The 15,406-nt window shown below is 37.4% G+C and overlaps 2 protein-coding genes across 2 annotated transcripts; both read left to right on the plus strand.

Moving 5' to 3' along the window:
* Positions 1-1,162: 1,162 nt before the first annotated feature.
* LOC129294754 (vesicle-associated membrane protein 711) lies at positions 1,163-5,059 on the plus strand. Its single transcript, XM_054933229.1, has 4 exons — positions 1,163-1,785; positions 2,555-2,745; positions 3,818-3,981; positions 4,566-5,059. Exons 1-4 carry the CDS (start codon positions 1,569-1,571, stop codon positions 4,654-4,656), a joined length of 663 nt encoding a protein of 220 aa, XP_054789204.1. The 5' UTR covers positions 1,163-1,568; the 3' UTR covers positions 4,657-5,059.
* A 741-nt stretch (positions 5,060-5,800) lies between these two features.
* On the plus strand, positions 5,801-15,302 carry LOC129294318 (uncharacterized). Its single transcript, XM_054932572.1, has 10 exons — positions 5,801-7,904; positions 8,284-8,757; positions 8,837-9,138; positions 10,177-10,899; positions 10,975-11,253; positions 11,435-11,596; positions 11,706-12,641; positions 12,738-12,953; positions 14,214-14,474; positions 14,678-15,302. Exons 1-10 carry the CDS (start codon positions 6,533-6,535, stop codon positions 15,020-15,022), a joined length of 5,070 nt encoding a protein of 1,689 aa, XP_054788547.1. The 5' UTR covers positions 5,801-6,532; the 3' UTR covers positions 15,023-15,302.
* Positions 15,303-15,406: the final 104 nt, after the last annotated feature.

A 15,406-nucleotide genomic window follows, 5' to 3' on the forward strand; every position in this document is an offset into this window, starting at 1 on the left:
TTTTTTAAATTTTTGTTTTTAAAGTATGGACTTGCAATATAAAAGTATTAGATATGTATTGACAATTAAAAATTTTTAAATTAAAAAAAATATTATTTTAATATTTTATAGATACATATTGAAAAAGTATTGACAAGTATTAATATAATATATGATATTGATATCAATGTGTGAGAGAATTTAAAATGTTGGCACTTCATAGGTGATATCTATGCCACAGTTTTAATGGCTCGTGTTAAATTTTTTAACAAATGATTTTAAATATTTTTTCAACCGGACATTTTTATAAAAAGGAGAGGGAGCATTAGCACTGACTAACAATAAATAAATATCTGAAATTTTAAGTTATTTCAAGTCAATGAAAATAAATTAAAATATAATTTTTGTTCCATATTTATCGTGTACGTCTGTTTTGTAACAATTTTTTTTTAAAAGAGTTAAATTAGATCATGATTTTATAGTTTACATATAAAATATATTTTGTTTGACCTGAAAATATATAAAATATAGATATAGTGTATGTTTAATTTTTAATTTGTTAAAAATTTATTTATCAAAAATTCACTTGATAAAAAACAATTTAATAAAAGTTAATTGTTGTAACAAAATTTATATTTAAATATTTTTTAAAAATTTAGTTTAATAAATTAAAAGTTGTTTGAATTAATAATAATTTATACTTTTAAAATGTATTTTTGATCATGTAATCACAAAAAAATTAATTTATGATAATTTATATTTTTTTATATTAATATAATATATTAAAAATGTTTAAAAATGTGAAAATTTTAAAATAATATAAAATTTAATATGTTAAATAAAAATAATAAAAGTATATAATTTAATATTAAAAAAATAAAACATAATAAAGGTATCATGATTATTTATAAAAATAAATATAATTTAACTCTCTTTCTTTTTTGGACAAAGGTACAATCCAACTCTCATTTACATTTTTAAATCCACATAAAAGTTGAGTTCGCAAATTTACATTTTCACTATATTTTTACTCACTTTCAAAAAATTATTTTATTCACATAAAAATGTTCAAACAGTATTTAACATATGAAATATTAAAAAATGAATCTGAGATACAAAGTGTTTGAAACCCCAAACGAACGCATTGATATGAATGGATGGATATAGATTAATAGCATTTTCCTTCACAAAAAACGGACAGCAAGCAAAGGGAAAGTTGGGGATATCGTAACGCCGCCCAAGGGTCCAGTTCGGTTCATAATTTCGTTCCTAACAACCCAGACCCTCAACAAAAGAAATTCAACTTCCCTCATCGGTTTCCGGCTTCCGCCAATAGGCACTCACAGATCAGAAATCAGATATCTCATTATAATATTCCATCAATTAAATAATTGTACAGCACAGAGAAGGACTTTCCAGGTTCAGTTACAGCAGAGGGAAAAGAGGGAGGTATCGAAGCTTCTTCATCATTGGGACATCCAAGTTTGATCTAGCTCTATGAATATCTAATTTCCTGATAAGTCTCCCAAGAGGACTCATCTCCCAGTCACTAAATCTATTATCGCAAGGAAGTATAGCCAGGAGAGGGTATGGCCATACTTTACGCGCTGGTGGCGAGGGGATCGGTGGTTTTGGCGGAATTCAGTGCCACGTCGACAAACGCCAGCGCCATCGCCCGCCAGATTTTGGAGAAGATACCAGGAGACAACGATTCGCATGTCTCTTATTCTCAGGATCGCTATGTTTTTCACGTCAAGCGCACCGATGGTCTCACTGTCCTCTGTATGGCCGACGAAACCGCCGGCAGTGAGTTCTGTTCTTGTTTATGCTGTGTTAATGATAATTTTTTGGTATATTATTTTTATGAATTATTTCTGCACACTATTGATGTGTTCTCGACTAACGGTGAAATTTTGGGTTGAAATTTGATTTCCAGCGGGAACCCCTCATAATAATTTTCTGTTCTTCATTTATCTTTGATGAAAATGTTCAATATACCTGAACAGTGAACACATTTTTTTTTTTGAAAAAGCTGAAAACATTTTTTAATCTTCTTTGGTATCATTCCATGTACACCGCCACTGGTAATCTTCCAGCGTTTCTGCTTCCTTTGATTGTTGCTTCTTGGCTTTGCTTTTTGCAAGTTGTCCTGGTTGAATCTGACAAGCTGTCGATGTTGACAAGCACCGTGCTTGTGGAATTCTACTGGTCTGATATGTGCATTTGTAAATGAGAATTGAATAGAACTTATTTATCATCCTCAGCACGTTTGGTTCAATTTTGGGATACCAAAATTCGAAGGTCTCTTATAATTTAGACGAACCATCCACACAGATTTCGCCTCTTGTAATAAATAATGGGTTACGCCTCTTATATCTGAGACCTGCACTTGTTAGAAAAAGTCGCTTTTAAGTTGGAAAATGAATCCTGGAGAAACAAGAATTACCTTGTCAGCTTGTTCGCGTATTGAATCTCTTTTTTCAATATTCTCGGCCTGCAAGTGTGTGTGTGTGTTTTTTTGATCTGACCTTGGCATCTTGCAAATATACCACACATTCTTTACTTCCTTTTGCAGGAAGAATTCCTTTTGCATTTCTTGAGGACATTCATCAGAAATTTGTGAGGACATATGGACGTGCAGTACATTCAGCTCATGCTTATGGGATGAATGAGGAATTCTCAAGAATTTTAAGCCAGCAAATGGAATATTACTCTAATGATCCTAATGCTGATAGGATAAATAGACTAAAAGGTGAAATGAGCCAGGTAATCATTGAACTCATCTAGTAAATCAGTCTTTGAAAGGCGCAAATCAAATTTATTCGAGACTATATGTTTCACACTTCTCTATTGTTTTTCTGGCCATCACACGCTTCTCTGTTTGAATTATCAATTTTCTTCTAATCCTTGGGAAGGATTATCTGCTTTGTAGTTACTTTGATCAGTTAACAGTTTAATGATAGCCCTTTGCTTCTCTATGAACGCATTTTAGCTTGAATATAAGGAAGAAAATGGCGTGACATGATCATGTTATTGTGATATAATAATATAATATAACAATAGGCTCTTCAACCCTGAAAGGAAAAAATATAACAATAGGCTAGTATTGCACAAGTTTGTTTGTATTAAGAAGAATAAGAAAGTAATCATTCTTCATTAGTGCTGTGTAGATTTCGCTTGCTGGTAACTTCCATTTAAAACCCAAACTGAAAAAATGACAACATGACAATGTTTATTTGGAATTTATGTTGGTGTTTACTTTGTTTAGAGTGACCATAAAATCAAGCTTTATAAGACTATTGTGTGGTGGTTACGAAATTGTAGCAAGGCAATGTGCATGTTTCCTCTTGCGTAAAAAATGGTACTTGTTTCCTCAATTATTTTTTGACCATTCACATGGTCAATTGATCACCACCTAGTGGAATAATGTTTGTTGTTATTTATATGATTAATTGATGTATGCCATAAAGTATATGTGGTAAAGTGATGTCTCTATATTCTTTTTCCAAAAGGCAGTTCTGATATAAATCTTACAAGTGAATGCCAAAATGGGGAAAATAAGGACATCATGTTTCTACCTTTAAACAATTTCCCTAATTTTCCATGTAAAACTTGAAGTATTGACGCTTAACAATTTGGACATACTGGTTCACCATCTTTGAATTTGGATATAATGCCAAAAGGGGGAAAATAAGGAACTTGTATATCCAGTTGTGAGAATTTGGATGTTCAATATCTTTGAATTGGATATACTGGTTCGCCTTCACTGTTGGTTTTAAGGAACTTGTTGCTTTGACATTTTGGCTATCACTGATATTCCCTTTCAATGATTTATTAGGTAAGGAATGTCATGATTGAAAATATTGACAAAGTTCTTGATCGAGGTGATCGATTGGAATTGCTGGTGGATAAGACTGCTAATATGCAAGGAAACACCTTTCGCTTTAGGAAGCAAGCTCGCCGCTTTAGAAGCACAGTCTGGTGGAGAAATGTTAAGCTTACGTATGTTTTCTGCCTAAAACTCAAATTTACTTCTGTGGGCTTTTCTATTTGCATCAGTAGAATGGAGATTCTTTCCCTTATCACCCATTAACAGTTAAATTATTAATGATGAAGCCGCTGACATGGAGTAGTGTAAGGTTTGGTTATTTTGGGTTGAGTGGTTGGCACTCATAAACAGTTAATATGGTTTAGAGTTAACTGATAAGCTGCTATCTCTTGAATGATTTATAATAAATTTTCCCCATAAGATCTTATGAGCTACTTCGTCGCTAACACAATGAACAAGTTTTTCACTTACTTAAGGAATATGAACTAATTCTGTTAAAATAACTGTAACTTCATCTCCCTTGTCTGGTGAGTGTACATTAATTTATTCTGAACTGTTGACAGAGAGCGATTAACTCCTCTAGCTTGTTGAATAATCTAGAGGGAAGTTGTTGGTGTCTTGTAGTTCTTCAGCACAATTAAGTGATTTTTCATTTCTGTTAAAATTACTGTAATTTTGTTTCCCTGACACTGTTGAGTTTTTGTTAGAAGGCTCTATATTTGGGGTTTTATGCTACTGACCAACTGGCATGTTGCAGGATTGCACTTATAATTCTGCTGATAGTGATTGTTTATGTTGTATTGGCTTTCGTTTGCCATGGGCTTGCACTACCTTCTTGCCTGAAGTGAAGGGATTGTCTGATGAGTTGAAGTGTGCTTCCTTGTCCTTTACAAATCTGCTTGCAGAGGTTTCTTCCTTACCCTCCATTGTTCTGCTGATTTCTATTGGTTCAGCTTGAATTTCGGGTGGTTGCTAGTGTCTTCATTTACTTAGAAGCAAAGTTTTTTGGGTTGTAGTTTTGGTGCAGAGGCTTGACTGGGCGTTTTACATATATTGTATCTTTATCCTTATAAAATTTGGATTAAACAGGACATCGATTCACAAGTCTTTGAGTTATGGTACTGCAACTTCTTGTTGGTGTCAAGTAATTTTCCTTCTACTAACAGGACGTGGATAGTGTGTTTTCCATTTTTTCTGTCATACTACATGCTGTTATATTCTATTTGAGTTATATTTTTTTTCTGTTCCGTATTTACATGGTCTTGTTGCCTGACTTCGTTTTTTTTTTTTTTTTTGGTTGTGTGATTTATGCATGCAGCAGTGTAGGAAACTAATACAAATATAACTTTGCATAGACTTTTCTTTTTCTTCATTTTGATAGAATGACCTTTTTATAGATTCTATACTATTAATTAATAATTAAATAAATGAGCAGTCTGCTGTAGGTTTTAACTCTATAGGAAGTTACATGGTAGCTATTATTGTATCGCCATTTGCAGTTTTCAGCTTTGTTGTCATCCACCGTTGTAGTGTTATTTTGGTATTGCTGGTGTTCTGCATGGGCTTGATTTTAGACACTTATATCCGGAGTGCTATGCTGCCCACATTAGCTTCTAAAATATTATAGATATTTATTTTTAATTTTCATTTATTGTCACGATAAACCATTCAACTGTTACCCTAAAAAAGTTTTTTTGAACAAAAAAAAAAATCAGTTAAGGTGGATCTCTTTGGCAAGTAATGCCTTTATGTTATATATTTATTTCAGACGTGGAACTGAGAAAGGTATATTGAACGGATTGTAACATGTTTAATTTGATGGTACTAATGCTCTATGGGAGGATTTGTAGAACATCGCTACATGTTTGGAGTTCATTATAAAAATAATTTTTTAAATATATTTTTTGTTGAAAGAGCTAATAATACAAATTTTTTTTCAGAGATAAGCTGGTTAGCCATAAGAATTGATCCGCTACAGGGAATGGCATTTCCATTTTCGACAAAGAAAGAAAAAAAGACGACGCTTGCTTGTTTTGTTTGTCCATTGCCACATACATTGAGCTGTTGATTTGCTGAAAAAAAAAAAAGAAAAATATTACAACAGACATCGCCATAGCTTTTGCCTTTTTGGGGGCATATCCTTCAAGGGTCGGGGGAAAACAGTGCCCAGCAGGGTAACGGCTACAATCAATTCGATCTAACGCATCACAGCGCCCCGGCTAAAGCAAGAACAACCCTAAACTTCTGAAATGCTGACCAGGCCCTATTGGAAAATGTTATGGGACGCACGCATCAATCTCTGCATTAACCACCCCAAAATCGACGGCTGGAAAATGCCCAGTTGCATTTAACATCATCAGTCCGTCATATACTGAATATCTATATATCTTATCACTGTCTGTGTCAGCCAATTTTGCCATGAATAAAAACTTGAAAAAGTTGTTGTTGAAAAATAAAAAAACCCATGATGCTATCATGCGCCCCCTAGTTCTCTAGAGACACGAACTCTCGCCTCCAAACAAGCGCACGGTTGCTATCTTGCGCCCGTCCCTGATTCTCCTGCTCCCGTCTCTTACCGCGTCCGTGTATCCTCGCTAGTCGTTTCCCCTAGACTCCCCCTTCCCTTCCTTTGTCCTCTGTTCTCCTGCTTGAAGCCTTGAACATTGGTTGACGATAAGAACACAAACTAGAGAAAGGAACAAGCGAACCAGCGCCACAACAACAATGAAGCATACCTCGTCTGAGGCAGCTCCGTCTTTATCTTCAGCACCCTCTTCAACAGACCAATCACAATTTACCACTTCATCGTCGTCGTTGGCTTCGCCGGACAAACCCGTTTTTGGTTCGTCCGCGCCTGCTCTGGAGGACTTGGCTGTCGGGTCAAGGGATGGAAGCGGCGCCCAGGAGTCCGTGACCGTCGAACGCCGGGGCGACTACTCGGCCGTTTGCCGCTGGACGGTTCATAATTTTCCGCGAATAAAAGCTAGGGCACTATGGAGCAAGTACTTCGAGGTTGGAGGTTATGATTGCCGTCTCTTGATATACCCCAAGGGTGACTCTCAGGCCTTGCCAGGCTATATCTCCATATACCTCCAAATCATGGACCCTCGGGGCACTTCCTCGTCCAAATGGGACTGTTTTGCTAGTTACCGGCTGGCAATCGTGAACGTGGCCGACGATTCTAAGATCATTCATCGGGATTCGTGGCATCGGTTCTCGAGTAAGAAGAAATCACACGGGTGGTGTGATTTCACGCCTTCTTCAACAGTATTGGATCCAAAATTGGGCTATCTGTTTAATGGGGATTCGGTATTGATAACCGCTGACATTCTTATTCTTAATGAGTCTATTAATTTTACTCGAGACAACAATGAGCTGCAATCATCGGCATCTTCTTCTTCATCCATGATATCTTCCTCTGTTGTCGCTGGCCCTGTCTCCGACGTGTTGAGTGGAAAATTCACTTGGAAAGTGCATAATTTCAGTTTATTCAAGGAGATGATAAAAACACAGAAGATAATGAGCCCCGTCTTTCCAGCTGGCGAGTGTAATTTGAGGATCAGTGTCTATCAGAGCTCGGTTAATGGGGTTGAATATCTGTCAATGTGCTTGGAAAGCAAGGATACAGACAAAACAGTGATGTTGTCTGATAAGAGTTGCTGGTGTTTATTTCGAATGTCAGTCTTGAACCAGAGGCCAGGTTCGAATCACATGCATAGGGATTCTTATGGGCGGTTTGCGGCTGATAATAAAAGTGGTGATAATACGAGCTTGGGATGGAATGATTATATGAAGATGTCAGATTTTATTGGGCCTGATTCAGGGTTTCTGGTGGATGACACTGCAGTTTTTAGTACCTCGTTTCATGTGATTAAAGAGTTTAGTAGCTTCTCCAAGAATGGGGCTTTAATTGCAGGAAGAAGTGGGAGTGGCGCGAGGAAATCAGATGGTCATATGGGTAAGTTTACTTGGAGGATTGAAAACTTCACAAGGTTAAAGGATTTATTGAAGAAGAGAAAAATCACGGGTCTTTGTATCAAGAGCCGGAGGTTTCAAATTGGTAATCGGGATTGCCGTCTCATTGTATATCCCCGAGGTCTGCCATTTTCTTTTCCCTAAATCTTTTTGCTTTGTCACTTTCCTGGTGATAGGTTTATAGCTATCTGAATTAACACTATAGTGGATTTAGCAGCTGATGTATATTTGTAACCCAAATAAGAATCTTTTGTAATGTTTGATTTGAAGGACTGTTTTTCCAAAATCAATTTAAATCATTAGTACCATGTAATTATGCTTATGATGAGATCAAGTTTGTGAAAACCACTACAAAAAATGGCTTATAATTGTGATGTTTTTTCAACGGCATGGGTATAGTTCATAAATATATTTTTTAATAGACCGAAATAATATTGAGGTTTTCATTAGTAGAGGATCCTGCTGATTTTTCTTTTCCATCTGTTTTTAAATACTATCAGGGCAGTCTCAGCCTCCATGCCATCTTTCAGTGTTTCTTGAAGTTACAGATTCAAGAAATAGTTCTAGTGATTGGAGTTGTTTTGTCAGTCATCGGTTGTCAGTTGTGAACCAGAAGATGGAGGAGAAGTCTGTCAGCAAGGAATCTCAGAACCGCTACTCCAAGGCTGCCAAGGATTGGGGCTGGCGTGAATTTGTGACCCTTACCAGTCTCTTTGATCAAGATTCTGGTTTTCTTGTCCAGGATACTGTTGTGTTCTCAGCGGAAGTTCTTATATTGAAAGAGACATCAATAATGCAGGATTTGATTGATTACGATTCTGAGTTGAGTAGTAGTGGTTCCCTTCCTGATAGGTATGTAAAGAGAAGGACATTTACATGGAAAGTGGAGAATTTCCTATCTTTTAAGGAAATAATGGAGACTCGAAAGATCTTCAGTAAATTTTTTCAGGCTGGTGGATGTGAACTTCGGATTGGTAGGTGGTACTTTGTCTCGCTAATACAGTTTTTTGCATTGTCATTCTCATATTCTGAGCTCATGTTTCTGTGTCACAGGTGTGTATGAGTCCTTTGATACCATATGTATTTATCTAGAAAGCGACCAGGCTGTAGGTAGTGATCCAGATAAAAACTTTTGGGTTAAATACAGGATGGCTGTTGTGAATCAAAAGAATCCAGCCAAGACAGTGTGGAAGGAATCCTCTATATGTACGAAGACATGGAATAATTCTGTTTTGCAATTCATGAAGGTGTCTGATATATTGGAAGCAGATGCGGGATTTCTTGTTCGTGATACTGTTGTTTTTGTCTGTGAAATATTGGATTGCTGCCCTTGGTTCGAGTTTTCAGACTTAGAGGTAACTGTTTTTGGTATTGCCTGGTCAATTTCTCTCGGTCTCTGTCTCGTTTTTGCTGTCTTTCTATTTTTTTGTTCTCCTACTGTCTGTAGGATGGCTCATATTTGAAATCAAGATAATAGACGACTCATATTTTGTATTTACATGGAGCTCTTCTGCCATTTATGCATCACTGATTTCATTCATGAGATCTGATTTTGCATTGGGATCCATTTTATGTTTTTGTTTTAATACACCCAAACATGCTTATATATTTGGGATTTTTTTTAGAGTAAATAAACACCAAACTGCTCCAAAGCCATAATAAGTATAGATAGATGATAAAATTTTATTAATCAAGTTTAAAGACAAGTTGCCCCCTCCTTTTAACTTTTGCATGTTATTCGGTGATAAGATGCATGCAGTGAGTCTCAGCTTTGGAGATGAATGTTTAAGGTGATCAATCCATGCTCTCAAATATGATATTCTTGTTTGCATTTCTCAGCAGAAACTACAGAAGGTGTCCTTCTCTTTACTCATTATTTTTTGGAACAAAATTATTCTTTCCCTCTAATGGGAAGTTGTATTTTCCTATGTTGCTAGGGCTCCAATTGGCCCTCCATACAGCCTTGCTAAGTTGGGCATACTGTCTTCTATTGATACTGTGATCCATGAGGACATTCAACTGTCTTTAGAGAATCTTGTTGCAAATGATGTGATTGGGACTGTAGTCCTCTCCTCATCTTTCTAATGAATAAAAAGAGCCTTTTCCCCTCCTCTTCATAAAAACAAATCTTTCCCTCTGGTTTGCGTTTGCTGTGTTAAAGAAGTTGGTTGACACTGTTGTTCATAATCTTGCACTTGCTGAACATTTTTATCCACTAACTGGGCCATAGTATGAGAGTTAGTTTTGGTATGTCATTGTCATTATATAATTTACCTCTTAGACTGTCAGTGGCTACGTAGTCAGAAATTTTCATGACTTTTTTTGCAACTATGAATTTTTTTTTAATTGCCACTGTTGTTCCCCCCCTTTTTAATGTAGTTTTGTTATACCAGGTTTTAGCTTCAGATGATGATCAGGATGCTTTGACAACTGATCCTGATGAACTTGTTGACTCTGAAGACAGTGAAGGAATAAGTGGCGATGAAGAAGACATTTTCAGAAATCTTCTTTCTCGAGCTGGATTTCACCTAACATATGGAGATAATCCTTTGCAACCACAAGTTACTTTAAGAGAAAAGCTTTTAATGGATGCTGGTGCAATTGCTGGGTTTCTGACTGGACTGCGGGTTTACCTTGATGATCCTGTGAAAGTAAAGCGTTTGCTTCTTCCAACCAAGCTCTCTGGTAGCTGTGATGGGAAGAAGGTTGCTAAGGCTGATGAATCTTCCCCTAGTTTGATGAATTTGCTGATGGGAGTTAAGGTCTTGCAGCAGGCAATCATTGATTTACTTTTGGATATAATGGTGGAATGCTGCCAGCCTTCTGAAGGGTCCTGTGCTGCTGATTCTCCTGATGCATGCTTGAAAACATCTCGTGATTGCAGTGGAGCTGCTAGTCCTCTTGATTGTGATAGAGAAAATGGGGCAGCGGAATCTGCTCAATTTCCTGTTTATGAGAGATTGGATTCTGCAGATGAAGAAAGTAGTAGTGCATCTGCTGTACACAGCTCTGATTCAAACGGCAGTGTTATTGAGGCGAAAGCTCTTCCTGGAAAACCTATTTTTCCACCAGAAACATCTGCTGTTGTTTCAGAAAATCCATCCTTTCGATCAAAGGTACTGTCGTTCTTCATAAAAGGTGGTTTTGTTTAACATATCTATGGTATTGACTGTGTGAACTTGGAATTTTAGACCAAGTGGCCAGAACAGTCCGAGGAGCTCTTAGGTTTAATTGTAAACTCACTAAGAACCCTTGATGGGGCTGTTCCACAAGGCTGTCCTGAGCCACGACGGCGTCCTCAGTCTGCACGCAAAATTTCTATTGTGTTGGACAAAGCTCCTAAGCATCTGCAAGCTGACCTTTTAGCACTGGTTCCAAAATTGGTCGACCCTTCAGAACATCCACTAGCTGCCTGTGCACTTCTTGAGCGACTTCAGAAGCCTGATGCAGAACCTTCCTTTCGAATGCGTGTAAGATTGGCTATTGTTCTTTTCCTCAATGCCTTGTCGAAGGTGTTATTCTATCATATCATATGCATCTAATGTCCTGGGAAACTGATTTTCAAATGTAAACTGTTTCTGAAACATTGAAATGATGCTGTGTAAGGCCACACTGTATTTCTCTCCTATTGATGAAATTTTTGTTTGTCAGGTTTTTGAGGCTCTTAGTCAACTGGAGTGTGGTAGTGAAGTGTGGGAACGTGTTCTGTGCCAATCATTTGAGCTTTTGGCTGACTCAAATGGTGAACCCCTTGCTGCAACTATAGATTTTATATTCAAAGCAGCATCTCAATGTCAACATCTTCCTGAAGCAGTAAGCTTAAACATAGTTTTAAACTTCCATCATGTTCCTTTAGTGGCTTCTGCCATCTTTTTAGAATATCTTTTGAATCTTTTCTGACCTTATTTTCACCTTTATATAGGTTAGATCTGTTCGTGGAAGACTCAAAAATCTAGGTCTTCAGGTTTCACCTTGTGTCCTTGACTTTTTGAGCAAGACTATTAATAGTTGGGAGGATGTTGCGGAAACTATGCTGAGGGACATTGATTGTGATGATGACTTGGGTGACAGTTGCTCAGCACTGTCATGTGGACTTTTCTTATTTGGTGAACATGGCACTGCTCCCACTGGATTGAATGTGGTTGATGAACAGGCTTTCCGAGCTAGTTGTTATTTTTCTGATATTTACATGCTGATCGAGATGCTATCAATTCCGTGTCTTGCTGTTGAAGCTTCTCAAACCTTTGATAGAGCTGTAGCTCGAGGAGCAATTGGTGCTCAGTCTGTAGCCTTGGTCTTGGAGAAGCGTGCCTCCCAGAGATTGACTAATAATGCCAGAAATGCTGCAGAAAGTTTTCCATGTTCAGATGTTGCGGAGGAAAATGCCAATGAACCCTTCGGAGTTCAAAGAGATGATTTTACTTCAGTTCTTGGTCTTGCTGAAACATTAGCACTGTCCAGAGACCCGTGCGTGAAAGAATTTGTGAAGTTACTTTATATGATATTGTTCAGATGGTATGCTGATGAATCTTATAGAGGGACAATGCTCAAGAGGCTTGTTGACCGTGCCACCAGCACTACAGATAATGGACATGAAGTAGACTTAGATTTGGATATTTTAGTTACTTTGATCTGTGAAGAGCAGGAAATTGCTAGACCTGTTTTGAGTATGATGCGGGAAGTTGCTGAACTTGCAAATGTCGATCGGTCTGCTCTGTGGCACCAGTTATGTGCCAGTGAAGATGAAATCATTCGTCTTCGTGAAGAAAAGAAAGCTGAGATTTCCAATATGGCTAAGGAAAAAGCTATTCTTGCCCAAAAACTGAGTGAATCTGAGGCCACAAGTATTCGTCTCAAGGTTATATATGTCTTATTTGATAATATACTTGCGTTATCTCTTGTAGTTGACTATTAGTTGGGAATTTTGGATCTGATGAGTTTCATGATTTGACAGTCTGAAATGAGGGCTGAGATGGATCGGTTGGCTCGGGAGAAGAAGGAGCTAGTTGAACAAATACAAGAAGTTGAAAGTCAGCTTGAGTGGCATCGTTCGGAGCGGGATGATGAAATAGCAAAGCTCTCTGCAGAGAAAAAAGCTCTTCAGGACCGTGTGCATGATGCAGAGGCACAACTGTCACAATTGAAGTCTCGAAAACGTGATGAATTGAAGGTATTGCGATAAAAATCTCTATTTCTAAACCATTGGATGTGCTAGAGAAACTTAGGACGCTAAAATGTTAAATTCTGTTTATTATACTTTACTGTTGAAGACTGGTCATGCCTGCATCTTTCACGAACCTGCGCCTTGTGTAGGAAGTTGTGCTATGAATTGTGATGGGTTGTCCTGGCAAACGTAAGCTGTGATTGATATATAAATATGTGCGTCCTTGCCTATGATTTAGTGTTTCCAAAACTCTTACTGCTTTAACCGTGGGATCAAGAGCATTTAGACTTGTGTTTGTGATTAGATTTACTCCTTTTGCGGCCTCCACTCCTACTATTTTTGCGGTAATGATGAGTAAATTCTTTTTCCTTGATTGAGGGGTGTTTCTGTGGTTCTTAATTTCAACTTTTATTGATTGGACAGCCTAAAGGCTATAAAGGGGAAAATATAGATTTTTTTTATCTGCTTCAAAAACGTGGCAAATTTTGGCGTGTCTATTTGAAGTTTCTTGTTATCGTGGCGATCTTATTTTAGCTTATAAAGCTATCTAACTCACTCATCATTTGTTTTATTTGTCCACAACCCCGCCCCCCCCCCCCAAAAAAAAAAAAAAAAACAAACAAACCCATATCACAGCATTTACTTCATGTGATTAATTAATGCTCCCTCCTTTCCATTTTGTAAGGCAAAGTCGCAAATACTAATAAAGCAAAATAAATAAAGTTTGGAATGTTAATTACTCCAAAAAGAAATATAACTTTATAAAAACACCCTTTCATTTAATAAGGGAGGAAGTGAAAAGTGGATGTCTGAGGAGTGAAATGATGAGAGATAATTTCGGAATAAGCTTCATTAATGAATTATTATTTTTCTCAAAATATCTTGTATTATGAAATATCAAATCACTCTGAAAACATTTTATAAAATGGGACGGAAGGAGTAATGAGAAAATCACAGGACAAACTAATTTATTTTGTTATCATTTATTAGTTTGTCAGCAACTTGTATGGCGTGCTTTTTATTTCCGATTCAAGCAGAATTGGTTTCTAAAACCTTGGAGGATCTGGAGAATCAATACAATAGACTATAGTTACTTGAGTTGAAACACGAGTCCAGAATACGTGTGTGTGTGTGTGTGTGTTTTGTTGATTTGTTGGCTTGAGTGATGTTGGCCTTGGGATAGGGGGCCTGGCTTGTGGTTCTGCGTTGATAATTGCGTGTTATTGTGGTTATGCCTTAAGTTGATGTTGATTTCATTTTGCACAGAAAGTAGTCAAGGAAAAAAATGCACTTGCTGAAAGATTGAAGAGTGCTGATGCTGCACGGAAGAGATTTGATGAAGAACTGAAAAGATATGCAACAGAAAATGTCACTCGGGAAGAAATACGAAAATCGCTTGAGGATGAAGTCCGTAGATTGACTCAAACGGTTGGACAAACTGAGGAAGAAAAGAGAGAGAAGGAAGAGCAGGTTGCTAGGTGTGAAGCATATATTGATGGCATGGAATCAAAATTGCAGGCCTGCCAGGTTTGTTCAACGTTGTGTTTGCCCCCGTCTCTCGTTTTTAAGCGCCTGAAGTCCTCCAGTTAAAAAAATTATCAAAGTTTAGAATCGGCTTTAAGGAAGTATTTATTTAATGCCCAAAAAAGTGGCTTGTTTGCACGATTGTTGGCAACGTTTTAATGTTTAGAAGGTGTTTGATCTCCAATATATGGTTTTCCTTTTTGCAGCAATATATTCACACGCTGGAAGCTTCACTTCAGGAGGAAATGTCACGTCATGCTCCTCTCTACGGTGCTGGTCTGGAGGCTCTATCAATGAAAGAGTTGGAAACACTGTCACGTATCCACGAGGAAGGGCTGAGGCAGATCCATGCCCTTCAACAGCGTAAAGGGAGTCCAGGTGGCAGTCCTCTTGTGAGTCCACACGCCCTTCCACACAATCCTGGATTATATCCCTCTGCCTCCCTTCCATTGCCCGTGGGGCTCCCTCTTTCCCTCATTCCAAATGGGGTAAGCATCCACGGCAATGGCCACGTCAATGGTGCAGTGGGGCCCTGGTTTAAGCACACTTGATTGCTTAGGGTTTTAGTGCCGAAAATTGATCCTTTAGCATTTATTATAGCTGGTTGAAAAGTTGTAGCAGGATGTTGGGTATGTTGAATCGGGAAGAAAAAAAGGGTTTGGTGAAATTTTGCGTATAAACGTGAGCAAGGGAGTCCCATGGAACTGGAGGCTGCAAATACCATTCTCATTTGCTTCTTCCGTTTTTTTTCTCAAGGAAAAAAATCACAGGTTTTTTTTTTTTTAAATATAGTTTCGATACCCATTTTTTTTCCAAAGTTGCTTCTTCCTAGTTTCTTATCTTATTTCATAGCTTTCTCAGGTGGAGTAATTAATTTCTTGAATGTTTGTCTTTGATAGGATTTTCTATTTTTTGATTTAGAAGTTCAGTGGAAT

This window comes from Prosopis cineraria, unplaced genomic scaffold (assembly GCF_029017545.1).
Source record: "Prosopis cineraria cultivar Desert tree isolate PC_DT_omini unplaced genomic scaffold, ASM2901754v1 PC15, whole genome shotgun sequence".
NCBI classification, from domain to species: Eukaryota; Viridiplantae; Streptophyta; class Magnoliopsida; order Fabales; family Fabaceae; genus Prosopis; species Prosopis cineraria.

Excerpts from the sequence above, each read along its gene's own strand:
- LOC129294754 (XM_054933229.1), top strand. The coding sequence starts at position 1,569 with ATGGCCATACTTTACGCGCTGGTGGCGAGGGGATCGGTGGTTTTGGCG. Across the intron at positions 2,746-3,817 it reads TAAAAGGTGAAATGAGCCAG|GTAAGGAATGTCATGATTGA; the intron begins GTAATCATTGAA and ends ATGATTTATTAG. Across the intron at positions 3,982-4,565 it reads TGGAGAAATGTTAAGCTTAC|GATTGCACTTATAATTCTGC; the intron begins GTATGTTTTCTG and ends GGCATGTTGCAG.
- LOC129294318 (XM_054932572.1), top strand. The coding sequence starts at position 6,533 with ATGAAGCATACCTCGTCTGAGGCAGCTCCGTCTTTATCTTCAGCACCC. Across the intron at positions 11,597-11,705 it reads GTCAACATCTTCCTGAAGCA|GTTAGATCTGTTCGTGGAAG; the intron begins GTAAGCTTAAAC and ends ACCTTTATATAG. Across the intron at positions 12,954-14,213 it reads GAAAACGTGATGAATTGAAG|AAAGTAGTCAAGGAAAAAAA; the intron begins GTATTGCGATAA and ends CATTTTGCACAG.